At 47.8% G+C, this 14552-nt stretch overlaps 1 protein-coding gene across 8 annotated transcripts in view; it reads left to right on the top strand.

The window, feature by feature from the left end:
- Nucleotides 1-14552, top strand: part of LOC144768773 (uncharacterized) — a 9320023-nt gene that overhangs the window by 1427883 nt on the left and 7877588 nt on the right. For all 8 annotated transcript variants that reach the window (XM_078652700.1, XM_078652694.1, XM_078652695.1 and 5 more), the window contains one exon: nt 2171-2255. In XM_078652700.1, the coding sequence (XP_078508826.1) occupies nt 2171-2255 (85 nt within the window). The remainder of the gene's footprint in view (nt 1-2170; nt 2256-14552) is intronic.

Below are 14552 nucleotides of genomic sequence, written 5' to 3'. Positions count from 1 at the left end.
AGAGATGGGGAAGAGTAGACGTTTTAGGGCATTTACAGGAAAAGAAATGACACAGGAAAGTGTCTGGGTTGGAAGTAATGGTATTTGCCACATACAGTAGTCCTCATGTTTGTGTGAGTAGGCTACACCAGTTTCCAACATCCAAAAGCTGACTGCATCCTCAGCATTTCAAACTGTGGCAGTATCTTCCTGCGGGCAGCAGCTAAAGAACAAGTACAAGAGACTACAGATTTTGGTGTAGAGACCATGCACTAAAGTAGAGAGGGTAAGTGCAAGTGATTGGTTCTCCCAGTACATCATATGATCCAGGCACGCCCTGACACACAATCATGTGTCACTCGTGTCATTAAATGTATGACAAAACAAAAGACACTTCAAGATATTCACATCACAATTAGTCCAGAGAGACAGTTTTGAGGGGAACTATAGATGGGTAATGGATTACATGTACAGCCACTGGAAGCCAATCAGGACGGAGAGGTTACACAGGAAGCCAGGGATGTCCTGATGGAGTTACACTGAGAGCCTGTGGTAGCATAAGATTTATAAATAGAGCCAGTAGTGGCCCAGGGATTCTCAGCTAGAAACACTTTAAGTGTCCCATTGGAAACCGTTGATATATTTGTGGTTACATGTTATGTTAGGCTGGTGGATGGAGAAGAGTGAGGTATGATTGAGAGGTTAGCCATAGAGTTAGAGAAGGGAGGGGCATTAAACAGGGATCTAAAAGATAACAGTAGGCTTTAGATAAGAAGAAAGAGAAGAGTTGGGCGTCAAAGGCATGGTGAAAGGGGTTATACTAGGACCTAGAGACGGGAGAAATGTTGGGGTTGATTGAGTGCAAGGGACTGGAAAGAGTCAGATGTGGATTGAGATGGTTCAAGAATTTGCTATGGTGCATTAGAAGATAGGTGTGTTAGACGTGGATAGATATAGTGGAGGTGTTAGGCAGGGCACAGACTAGTTTTGGTGCCTTTGTTGTTTTTTACCAAAGCGGGTAGTCTCTGTAAAGAACACTGTATAAATGCATCCATTTTGTTTTCTGGCTACTATCTGACTGAATTCCTGTACTGAGCATTGAAGTGTTGGTTCTTCCTTTATCAATGGTCTCCAAACTTTAAAATAAAAAAATACCAGAGATTTTTTACTTATAATCATTAGAATTCAGTAGAAATGGGGGTTGTTTAGGCGGAACACTTTTATTATGACTGGGCTCTTTATGGAATATGGTTTGTTAGTGATATTTCTCTTATGCATTTGTTTTCTCATTGTGGCGCAAATACTGCCTCTTAGAGCACAATAGTTTAAATAAATATTAGAAACTTCCTTTGTATCTCTTTTCTGATGGATACATTTGGCTGTGGATTATTCACCTTTTGAATTAACCCAAAGTGCAGCATTCCGCAGAAATGTATTGTGAACCAGAGCGACAAAGGATGTGTCCTGTTACAGCAATCCCTGAGAGGGTCAAGAGTGTTGTGTTCTCTGGTGCCAAGTCACTTGTTTCTCTGGTAAGGTTAGGAGGGCAAGTGAGGCACTATAGATATTCAGACACAGGCTTATAGATGCTGATGTGGTATGGTGATCGAAATAACGAATGTTTGGGAAAAAGGCACCCCCAGTGTGGTTCTTCATCCCAAAAAACAATCCTCATTGTAGCAGCAGCAGCAAGAGGACAAACAGTTATGGGGAGGTTGTATTTTTGCCAATGTAGACCTACATGCTATAGCACTGACCTTTGAAATTGCTTTCTGATAGTTCTCTTGGACTGTGTCTTGTTTAGTTAAAATATGACTAAATATACGTTTTGTAATGTAAATCCTTATCTGCAATGTGGTTTTCTACGTCAGATTAATGTATTCTAGTTGCTCTGCATATATTTACAGCGACTCTGGTTATCTCTCGCCAGCCAAACCACCCCCGCCTTCTGAGATCCTTAAACAGTTATAGAAAAGTCGAGCACCTATATAACTAAGTAGGGTTGGATCGAACTTATAAAATAGGTTATAGCTTCCCAATAGAGAGAAAATGGGAAAAAAAGACCTGTTAAATCTTTTGAACATTATCTCCTGAAGAGTTAAGTGGTATATTCAGATTATGGGCTATTGTAGTTGTTGTCTGAAAATCGCCATTCAAGCTACTCTAAAGTTAAATGTAATATTTTTTTCAGATGGTCAAAATTTGGAGAATATGACTATTGGTGAAAATTATGTTGTCAGTATTTACTGGGCTACAGCAACTGTGACTGAAATAGAGTAAGTTTAAAAAAATACTTATTTTTTTTCCTCTTTGTGTGGCATATATGCCAGATGATAAAGACACAGGTTCAAGCTCTGTATTTAGCAAATAATATTAAGACTAGTGATTTATTTACAGACAGTCAATCCTTTTTACACCATGGCAAAATATCTCTCCCCAAGCTGAGAGTGTTCAGATAATACATTGCAAAACATAAGGTGAATAGTAACTTGAAGTTCCCTTGATAATCCATAGCTGAATCTTTATGCCAGGAGTCAGTCTGGATTTCTTTCAGGTATTTTTGATCAGAGATGAGCTAACTAAATAAATGGTACTTGAATTTGTGGATATAAATTGCTTTTGTTCAGTTCTCTACAAATATGAGATCTGGAGCCATATAAGTGTATTGCTGTTAGAAATGTGGTTTCTGGTTGGCAGCAGTATGCACCCTGTCCAAGTAGGGACCACAATCCTAATTAAGGCAAGTCAAAGCACACCCTAAATTATTCTGCGCTCACGTTCTGGTAGCTTGGCACAGAGCAGTCAAGCTTAACTTACGAGGCAATGTGTAAAGTATTTGTGCAAAACTTTAAACAGTAACAGTAAAAACACCACAAAATACTCCACACCAGTTTAGAAATACAGAGCTTAATTTTATAGATAAAACAAGACCAAAAGGAGAAAATTCTGACAAGTAAAAGTTGAGATATGAATTTTCAAATTATAAGTGTAAAATAGCTCTTAGAAGCAATAAACGCTTAAATGGTAAATCTGGTTGCGCTGAACCGGGGCAATGTCAAATGTTCAGGCCAAGCGCGGATGGGATACCGGGGCCCACATGGGCCCGCTGAAACAAAGTACATTCATCTGGGATGCTTCATCATTGACAAAGATCTGAGGTGCGGTCGAAGTGATGTACCTGTTGAGCCACGCAGTGGTCAAGATATGTTGATTTTCTCCACACAACTGCAGCAATGCATCGGTTCTGATTGTGAGGCACTAGTTCCGACTGTGATGCTTGGCTGCTACTCCCACAGTAGGCGATGCATCAATACCAGAGGCGATGCATTGGTTCCGAAGATGATGTGCCAGGTCTGCTCCATTCAACAACGAGGAAGCATTGGTTCCGACTAATGCAAGGCCAAAGATGCACGGATCTGATGAGGATGCATGAGTTCTAGTTGTAGCAGCACTTTATACCCACTTGCAAGGGCCCAGGACTAGATTGGCACAACTTGGCAGGGCAAGACTTGCAGCAAGCAAAGTCCAGGTGCTATAGCATGATGAATTGAAGTCTTTGTTGTCCCTAAGGCTTAGAACAGGAGACAAGCCAGCAAGCCCCTGAAGTCACTCTGGGTTGGTTCAAGTGATGGAGCTCCAGTCCTTCTCACTCAGACAGGGGAACAACAGGGCAGCTCAGCAAGTTAAGAGTCCGGAAAAGCAGAAGTCCAGCAGAGTGGCAGTCCTTTCAGCATCACAGACGTTCTTCTTCCTGGCAGAATCTTCACAGGTCCAGATATATACTAATGTCATAATGTCAGAGGTCAAATACTTATACCCGGTTATTCCTTTGAAGTGGGGGAGGCTTCAAAGACAGCTTTGAAGTGCACAAAGGGCCTTCCTTCCGGCCCTTGCTCCAGACTCACTACAGGGGGGTATGCAGCCGTTTCTATGTAGACATGACACAGCCTATTGAGGTGTACATGTGATGGTTTGCCCAGCTTCCCCCTCCCACCCGTTTGTGTGCGGCTGTGTAGAGGGAATACACAAATTCCAGCTCCCACTCAACCAAGGCTGAACAGAGACAGGAAGCCGACATCAAATAGCTAAAGTAAGTAAATATCAACTTTCTGAAAGTCACATTTGCTAAACTGTAACTTAAAATCCAACATCACCATAAGTTATGATTTAAAATTTTACAGTGACACCAGTCTATCTCTTCACATGTAAAACTTAAAAGTACATGTCCTGCCTTTTAATTACATTGCCCCTGCCCTGTGGGTCATACAGTGTTCTCAGGACCTCCCCGCGCCGCACGGCCACCAGCTGTTGTGTGCGCTTCTCACCCCGCTGCTGCCCGCAGCCTCGCTGAGCCTGCCTTGCTGACCCCGCCCCCCACCGTATTTGCGTGTACTGTAGCTCTTATTTTGTTTTCTTTTTGTCTCCCTGCATTCTGTTAATATCATTATTGTCTCCCATTTGCTGTTTTGATTGTGTGTTATTGCCCGTGCTGTTGTCCTGTCTCCTGTGCCTGCCCGCCCCGCTCCCCGCTTCCCGCCGCCGTGCTAGCGGCCATGCCCCCTTTTCCTTCTGTGCCCTCCCCGCTCCCGCCTCCCAGCTGCTCCTCCCTCCCTCCCACTTGGCCATAAATGGCGACCGCGCGGCGCAGGTGAGTGTGACCTGTTCTCAGGACACCCCCGCGCCGCACGGCCACCAGCTGTTGTGTGTGCTTCTCACCCCGCTGCTGCCCGCAGCCTCGCTGAGCCTGCCTTGCCGACCCCGCCCCCCACCGTATTTGCGTGTACTGTAACTCTTATTTTGTTTCCTTTTTGTCTCCCTGCATTCTGTTAATATCATTATTGTCTCCCATTGGCTGTTTTGATTGTGTGTTATTGCCCGTGCTGTTGTCCTGTCTCCTGTGCCTGCCCGCCCTGCCCCCTGCTTCCCGCCGCCGTGCTAGCAGCCACGCCCCCTTTTCCTTCTGTGCCCTCCGCGCTCTTGCCTCCCAGCTGCTCCTCCCTCCCTCCCACTTCGCCATAAATGGCGACCGCACGAAGGCGCGCCAAAGGCAAGCCTGTCTGCGCCCGTCCGCGCCTGGACCGCGCCCAGCGCCAGGACCCCTGGCCCTCACCGACGCAAGACGACCCGACAGACCTACGCCGCCGCACTCAATTCCGGCCGGAACCCCGCCTGTTGCCGGGCCGCCCCGAAACGCTTCCACGGACCCTTCACCTGCACAACCTGCAAGTTCACCTACCTCCGAACATGCACCGCGCCCGCCAAGCCAAACTCCAGCAGCGACCTTAAGTGCATCCTGCTCAACACCCGCTCCGTCCACAGACACGCCGTCGAACTCTGGAACCTGCTCGACACAACAACACCAGACGTCGCATTCCTCACTGAAACCTGGATGAACGCCTCCTCAGCCCCCGACATCGCCATAGGTATCCCGGATGGGTACAAGATCATCAGGAGGGACCGCGTCAACCAGACCGGAGGAGGAATCACCATCGTCCACAAGAACACCATCCGCATCACGACCAACGCCGACGACACCTTCACCGCCGGCGAACACCTCCACTTCCAGATTCACACCGACCCTAAGACGACCCTCAGAGGCACCCTCATCTACAGACCCCCGGGACCACGCACACAATTCAGCGAAGACATCACGGACTTCATCAGCCCACAAGCCCTCCCCTCCGCCGACTACATCCTCCTAGGGGACCTCAACTTCCACCTGGAGAACAACAAGGACCGCAACACCGTCGCCCTGCTGGACAACCTCGCCAACCTCGGACTCAAGCAACTGGTCAACACCCCCACCCACTACGCCGGCCACACACTTGACCCCGTCTTCTCATCCAGCAAGCACATCGCCTTCAGCCACTCCACCGGACTTCACTGGACCGACCACAGCTGCGTCCACTTCAGCTTCAGAAAAAACACTACCCACCACCACCCGCAACAGGTTCCTCACAGAAGCTGGAGCAAGATCACCGCCGACCAGATCACCACCTCCCTCAGCCAGAACCCACCTGCCAGCACACCGGACCCCAACGAAGCAGTCCGCAACTTCACGCAGTGGCTGACTGCCTGCGCCGACGACCTCGCACCACTGAAGAACCCTCCCAGCAGACCCAGAAGCAAGAAGGCCCCCTGGTTCACCGACAAACTCAAGGACTCCAAGAAAACCTGCCGCACCCTCGAGAAAGCCTGGCTCCTCGACCGGACCACTGACAACATGACCGCCCTCAAACACGCCACCCGCAAGCACCACCAGCTCATCCGCACCACCCAGAAGAAATCACTGAAGGATGGACTGGACAACAACGCCCACGACAGCAAGGAACTCTTCAGCATCGTCAAGGAGTTCTCCAACCCCAGCACCGGCAACAACGACATCACCCCTTCACAAGATCTCTGCGACTCCCTCGCCTCATTCTTCCACCGCAAGATTGCCGACATCCACAACAGCTTTGGCGCACCATCCTCGCACCCAACCGTCGAACCAACGCACCCCACCGCCACCCTCCGCACCTGGACCGCAGTGACCACCGAAGACACAGCCCGCACGATGAACACCATCCACTCCGGATCTCCGACTGACCCCTGCCCCCACCACGTCTTCAACAAGGCCAACTCCACCATCGCACCCCAACTCCGAGACGTCATCAACACCTCCTTCGACACCGCCACCTTCCCGGAGAGCTGGAAGCATGCCGAGCTCAGCGCACTACTGAAGAAACCAACAGCGGACCCCACCGACCTCAAAAACTTCCGCCCCTTCTCACTCCTCCCTTTTCCTGCCAAAGTCATCGAGAAGATCGCCAACAGACAGCTTGCCACCTTCCTCGAGACGAATGGATCCCTCGACCCCTCGCAGTCCGGCTTCAGAGCCAACCACAGCACCGAGACCGCCCTCATCTCAGCCACCGACGACATCCGAGCCCTTCTCGACAACGGGGAAACAGCGGCACTCATCCTCCTGGACCTCTCCGCCGCGTTCGACACTGTCTGCCACCGCACCCTAGTCCAACCCCTCAGCAACACCGGAGAAGGCATTGAAGTGGATCAGCTCGTTCCTCGCTGGAAGAACACAGAGAGTCCGCCTCCCCCCGTTTCGTTCTGAGGCCACCGAAGTCATCTGCGGCGTCCCGCAAGGATCATCACTCAGCCCCACATTCTTCAACGTCTACATGAGACCTCTCGCAGCCATCGCACGCCAACAGAACCTCAACATCATCTCCTGCGCCGACGACACCCAGCTGATCCTCTCCCTCACCAGAGACCCCGACACCGCCAGAACCAGCCTCCACGAAGGGATGAAAGACGTCGCCGAGTGGATGAAGAACAGCCGCTTGAAACTGAACTCAGACAAGACGGAAGTCCTCATCCTTGGACCATCACCCTCCGCCTGGGACGACTCCTGGTGGCCCCCAGCCCTGGGCACCGCCCCCAAGCCGACAGACCACGCACGCAACCTGGGCTTCATCCTGGACTCCTCCCTCTCGATGACCAGACAAGTCAACGCCGTCTCCTCTTCATGCTTTCACACCCTCCGCATGCTCCGCAAGATCTTCCGATGGATCCCAATCGAAACCAGGAAGACAGTCACCCAGGCCCTCGTCACCAGCCGGCTGGACTACGGAAACACCCTCTTCGCCGGAACCACAGCCAAGCTACAGAAAAGACTACAACGCATCCAGAACGCCTCCGCCCGACTCATCCTGGACATCCCTCGACGCAGCCACATCTCCGGCCACCTGAAGAACCTGCACTGGCTCCCCGTCAACAAGAGGATCACGTTCAGGCTCCTCACCCACGCACACAAGTCTCTCCAAAACCTGGGCCACAAGTACCTCAACGACCGCCTGACCTTCCACATGACCACCCGCCAGCTACGGTCCGCTAGCCTCGCCCTCGTACCACGCATCCGAAGAGCCACCGCCGGAGGAAGATCCTTCTCCTACCTGGCGGCCAAGACATGGAACTCCCTCCCCATCCACCTTCGACTGACCCAGGACCACCTCGCCTTCAGGAGACAACTCAAGACCTTGCTGTTCGAGCAGTAGCGGCCCCCTTGCCCCAAGCGCCTTGAGACCCTTCCGGGTGAGTAGCGCGCTATACAAGTGTTGTGATTGATTGATTGATTGATTGACAGTGCCTACCTAAATGACGATTTATATTTATGAAAAGGGAAGGATGAGGCATGGTAAGAGGGTTACCTTGCCAAGCCGAAGTGGCAGTGCAAAACCACACATACAGGCTCTGCAATGGCAGGCCTAAGCCATGGTTAGGGGGCTACTTAACTGGGTGGCACAATGACTGCTGCAGGCCCACTAGTAGCATTTCATGTACAGGCCCTGGGCAAATGCAGTCCACTTTACTAGGGACTTATAAGTAACTAAAAGAATTCAATTGGGATTAAGCCAATGTTACCAAGATTAGAGGAGACAGTACAAGCACTTTAGCACTTATCAGCAGTTTTAACGTGCCCAAAGTCCTAAAACTAGTAAAAACAAGGTCAGAAAAATGGAGGAAGTATTTTGTTGCTTTTTTTCTACTCCCATTTGTTGCTGACCCCAATGCCAGTCACTGAGGTATGTGCGTTCATGACATGACTGAAAGCTGTGCAGATTCTCTGTCCAAAATAACCTGATGGGTTTTCTGGAAAGTGAGCCAAAGTGCATGCTGTTCTCCATAAATTGTTGATCTTGTTCAACTCCAAGGTCTCACACATACTTTTAATCCCAACCCCTTTCCCGTAGTCTGTCTTTGCTCAATGCCCATGAATTAACATAAAGAGAGAAGGTGTTTGTTTTACTGCCATTTGAAGAAAACACGGAGGTCCCAAGAGATAACCACCTCTTCATCCAAGCCTCACCCAGTGCTAAAAGCTAGACTGTTTAGTGACAGTATCGAGAAAGAAGTTGAAAGAAATTTGTCTCCACTTCTTAGAGAACAAACACTGGCTGATAGAGAAAAGCAAGATCTCTGTCTTGGAAAATCAGTTGATTCTCCAGGGACAGGGCATTCAGCCATATTTGATCTTGACCCAAAGTAGTTATTCTCGCATGTTACTCACACGTTTTAGGGGGGGAAGCTTTTTCAGATTACTTACGCTCCCTGAAGTTAATTCCTGGTCCAAAAACCTGATATTGTGCCCCTGTGATGACATATCTGTACAATCAATGCTACATTGCATATTGTTTTGAAGTTCTATACCTTGCCCAGGGAAAAATATTTAACACCTATGTTGAGAAAGTGGGGTTTGAGACAATGCAGACCGGCCTTTCTGAGACTGCAAATGTTAGAAGATGAATTGACTATGTACTTAGTGTCAATGTTTTTAAAAAGTATAATTAGACATAGGACCTCAATGAACTGATTTAATCTGTTAAGATATTGTATTCTTATTGCGTGTCGTTCTGAATGAATTCTCATGTTCTAAGATGATCACGTATTCCTTTTTAACTGATTATTTATTTGTGCTTTAGTGATTTTTACAAGTGAAATCGAATAAAGCTGTTTTGTTTTATTATTTTTTTTTTAAGCAGACCAAGTAGTTTTAAAGAGATACAAACATAGAAATCTATGTATAACATATTTTTTTCAGTTTTTTAATCTGAAAACAAAAAGTGCTGGAAAGTTCCTTATACTGTGCCCACACATCAAACAAATACACATGTTCTTCACCAAATCACTTCATAGTTAAACACTCAGATTATGACATGTGCATTTATAGAAACACATTTTACTCATCTAACTACTTTTTATTGAAACATATTTTTTCTTATTACAGTTTTTGTGCGTGAGTGTATGTGTTAATTCAATCTTTCAAATTCAACCCACCATTTCTTTTTCAAGGACCAGATTTCAACATGTAGCAAATATTCCCATTGTTAACATTTTACATATATTCTATATTTGTTTTTTTTTTTTAAACTGTTTTTATTAAAGTTATTACAGTGGTATCAAACGTGGCTATACAGACAATACACAATTTACCTTCAGTTAAGGACTTAACATGCATTTCGTACATCAGTATTTCTCTTGTTCTTGTACTTCCCTGTCTTATGTTAGTGCTCAACCCTAGAGACCCCCTCCCTGTATACCTAGGGGCCCGATGTAGCTGGCAAATACCGGTCGGAAATGGCCGAATTCGGCCGTTTCCGACCGGTATTTGGCATCTTGAGATGTAGGGGGCCAGATTTTACAGATTCTGTAAATTTACCGAATCGGTAAATTTACAGAATCTGTAAAATACCGAATCGGTATTTTTACCGATTCGGTACCTTCCAGATGTAGGTGAGACTCTTCAGAGTCCCTAAGGCCTTAAAGAATCGGTATTTTACCACCCAATCCAATTGGGTGGTAAAATACCGATTCCAGGTGTGCATGCACATGTGTGCATGCACACCTAGCCATGTGAAAGACAGACATGCCCTTAGGGCATGTCTGTGTGCCACATGGCAAACACGCCCGTCTTTGGGGTGCTAGAGGGTGTCAAAGTGACACCCTCTGCACCCTTGCTAAAACCGGTATTTACCGATTCTGTAATTACAGAATCGGTATTGCCCATTGATTCCTATGGGCTTCAAGGCCCATAGGAATCAATGGGCAATACCGATTCGGTATTTACAGAATCGGTAAATACCGAATCTTAAAGATTCGGTATTTACAGATTCTGTAATACCTACATCTCCCCCCTTCATATTTACCGACTCTTAAATACCGAATCGGTAAAATTCGGTATTTAAGAGTCGGTAAATATGAATTACCTACATATGGCCCCTAGTCTGTCTCTTCATCGGAGTCCTCATCATCTGATTCCGGCACCGGATCACATATGTCCCCTCTAAAAGTGTTCCATGCTGCCCAGATCTTATTCCATTTTCGCGGACATTTCCTTGTGGCATATACTGTGCGTTCGATTACCATCGCTAGGTCCATGTTTCTGCACCAAGTAAATAGCGTCGGCACCTCCGCCGCCCCCCATTTCTGTGCAATGTCTCTCTTAGCAATCATTAGACCCAAGGTGGACCATATCTGTCCATAGCGTGTAAGGTCGTTGGGTCCCCATATGTTTAGTAAACCTCGTTTTGGGTCTGGCAGTAGGGATGTATCTGTCATTTGAGATATAGTGCGGTGCACCTGTTTCCAGTAGTTTGCTATCATGGGGCAGTGCCACAGCGTATGGAAGAATGTACCTTCGGTTCCACATCCTCTCAAACAAAATGGGTGTGTTGCTCTCTGAATTTTATGTAGTGTGGTTCTAGTATAGTATATTCTATGGAGAATTTTAAGTTGCACTAATCTAAGTCTGGATGAAATGCCTACTTCTTTAGGTGACGCTAAGGCCTCTCTCCACTCATGGTCGTCTATATCTCCTAAGTCTGCAGTCCATCTCCCTTTCAGTGTGCCCATGGGATCCGGTAAATTATTGAGTATTTTCCGATATGTGAAGGAGGTGGCACTCTGCGGCATATGATCCGTCAGGAGACGGTCCTCTAGTGGGGAAGCTTCAGGAAGTTCTGTAGTGGTCGGGATTGTCTTCAGCAGAGCGTGTCTAATTTGCATGTACCTAAATTTTTCGTTTGGGCCTAGGCTGTATTGCCGTTGCAACTGCGAGAACGGTATCATCGTTCCTTTCTCCCATAAGTCACCTACAGTGGATATGCCTATGTTATCCCATTGTGTAAAGCCCTTACTCTGTCGCAGGTTTCCCAGTGCTTTGGTGTCCCATAGAGGGGTCAGTTTCGTGAGCACCCCTTTCCAACCCAACTTGGCCTGTGCCGCGTACCAAATCAGCGTTGTATGTTTTGTGGGCCCCACCAGTTTCGTAAGCATGCTTCTATTGTAGAGTGCTGCTAGCATGTTGTTTGTTCCTAGTTGCGCCCTATCTGCGCTATATGCCGGGTTGTCATGAGGTGCGTGTATCCAATGATTAATGACTTTAAGTTGCGCGGCCCAGTAGTAGATCTGGAGGTTTGAGAGTGCTATCCCTCCGTCTTACCAGCTACTGTGAAGTTTCACCTGTGCTATGCGCGCTGTGTGACTGCCCCACAGAAGCGTTGAGACCTGCAACGCCACCTGTCTGAAGTAGCAGGTTGGGATTTTGTCGGGCGTGTTTTCAAGGGCGAATAGAAACCTAGGGAGGGCCTTCATCTTGTACAGTGCTGCCAAACCAGGGAGTGCAAGTGGTAGTGTTGCCCAATGTGCCACGTCCCGTTGAAGTCGCTCCAGTGGGGGAGCTAGGTTCTTGGAGAAAAATCAGTTGTGGATTTGGTGATATGAATTCCCAAGTATTTGAACGAGTCTTCCGTTACCATCAGTGGACATGTTGGCGGTAGTAGGGGTGCAGGAACCATTTAACACGTACAGCACCGATTTAGACCAGTTTATTTCGTAGCCGGAGAGGCTCCCAAGGTCATTACACATATTCAGTAGTGCAGGTATTCCGTTCTCTGGTTCCTTAAGATAGATCATCATGTCATCCTGCAAATAGCAGAGGCGACAGGGGGCAACCTTGACGTGTACCTCCTGCTAGGTCTATTTCATCAGATAAGTGTCCGTTAGCTGTCACTCTTGCCGTCTGATGTGTGTAAAGGAGTTTCACTCAAGCGTGGAATTTAGGGCCAAAGCCCATATGTACCAACACTTCAAATAGGTATCTCCACTCCACCATGTCAAACGCCATTTTTGCGTCTAGAGATAATATCGCTGCCGGCCCTGTCAGTTCTGAGGCCCGTGCCATCACTCCTTGTACTCGTCTGAGATTCAGAGCTGTCTTTCTGTGAGGCATGAACCCGGATTGGTCTGGGTGTATCAATTGTGGTAGATGGTTTAGCATTCTATTTGCCAATAATTTCGCGAGGATTTTACCCTCTGCATTAAGTAACGAGATCGGGCGATACATTGTGGCCTCCATTTGTGGTTTGTCAGGCTTCGGAATCGCCACTATTGTTGCGACCCGTTGGTCCGTGGTAGCTCAGCTTTTTCTAGACATGCTTCGTACATTGCCAAGAGGTGCGGAGCTAGTGTTCCCGCCATTAGTTTGTGCCATTCAATCGGTATCCCGTTTGGGCCAGGTGCCTTCCCGGAATTCACCAAATGTATTGCAGTTTGGATTTCTGCGAGTGTCAAGTTCGCTTCTAATTCCGAGGTTGCTTCCGGGGGGAGCGAGGTCAGTTCAATGTGGCTTAAGGCGTCCCTTATTGCATCCTCTGTGGGTTCTGTTGTGGGGGTGTACACCCCTCTAAAGTGTTCTGCTAAGATGTTGACTATGTCCCTGGGACGTGATGTCAGTGTGCCATCTCTCGCACGTAGTTGTTGTATTCCCCTCACTCCGCCCCCCTTCCTATCTAACCATGCCAACATTTTACCGGCCTTATCACCCAGGTCATACACCCTATCTCTCGTCGCTGTAATGTGTCTGACCGTCTGGGTTCGTAGGTGATCCAAATATTGTTGTTGTTTTAGTTTTAGGGTGTGTGCCGTGTCTTGGGTCGGATCAGCGAGTGAGCCGCTTCCGCTGCCATTAGCGCTATTTCTAGCTCTGTCAATTCTTTTTGTTGCTCTCGTTTGTAACCCGTGATTGATGCTATAGCTTGTCCTGTAAATACTGTTTTATATGCCTCCCATAAAGTTATTGCTGAGTCTACTGACGCTGTGTTTTCCGCGAAGTAAAGTTCGGTTACTTTGCGGAGTGGTTTTTTAATCTTTGGGATCGCCAGATACCCCGGGTGTATAGGATATATGCGTCTGAGAGATTTAATTTGGCATGCGAGTGTGAGTAGCATTGGGGAGTGGTCAGATCTGCCTCTAGGTTTTATGTCGATCGCTTCAATATTTTGGAGGCCAGAGTCTAACATTAAAAAATAATCAATACGAGAGAGACTATTATGTACTGCAGAGTGATAAGTGTATTGACGTGTGTCCGGGTGCGTGTGTCTCCAGACAACTATGAGGCCCATTGCCTCAGTAAAACCACGGAATCACAAGGGCCCAAGTGCACGTGTTCGGGCGGGGAACCTATCTATCGCTGCATCTATCGTGGCGTGGAAGTCTCCTCCTATAATGAGGTCTCCCTCCGGGAGTTCTAATAGGAATTCTCCGAGTGCCGGCATAGCCTCGGTGTGAAGTGCCGGTGGTATGTAGACAAAACTATGTTCAGGAGCCTACCCTCCCACTGACCCTGAATCGCAGAAAACCGCCCCTGGTCCTCTGTTTTGGTCTGTATGATCATAAACGTGGAGGATTTCTTAACTAGTATACCTGTGCCTCTAGATCCCGTAGAGAATTGCGAGTGTGCTGCCATTTTATACCCCCATCTATCCATAGCTTTACATGCAGAGCCCGTGAGGTTATTTCCTGTAGGAGCACAATTGTCGGGCCTAGACGCTTAAGGGCCTGTAGTACCCGTCCTCTTTTAATCTTGTCCCCCAGTCCCCTCCATTCCAGGTTACAATTTTAAGAGGAGCGGGCGACGCCTCTTGTGTTGCTATGTTTGGAGTACTGTTCCGTGTGCTATGTGCCATTTAGGTGATGTCGCCTTGGTGTAGTCAATTAGGGTCGGAGCATAATGTACT

Source organism: Lissotriton helveticus, chromosome 7 (assembly GCF_964261635.1).
Source record: "Lissotriton helveticus chromosome 7, aLisHel1.1, whole genome shotgun sequence".
NCBI lineage: Eukaryota > Metazoa > Chordata > Amphibia > Caudata > Salamandridae > Lissotriton > Lissotriton helveticus.
Note: the sequence above shows the minus strand (reverse complement) of the source record. Positions and strands in the feature narration are given on the sequence as shown.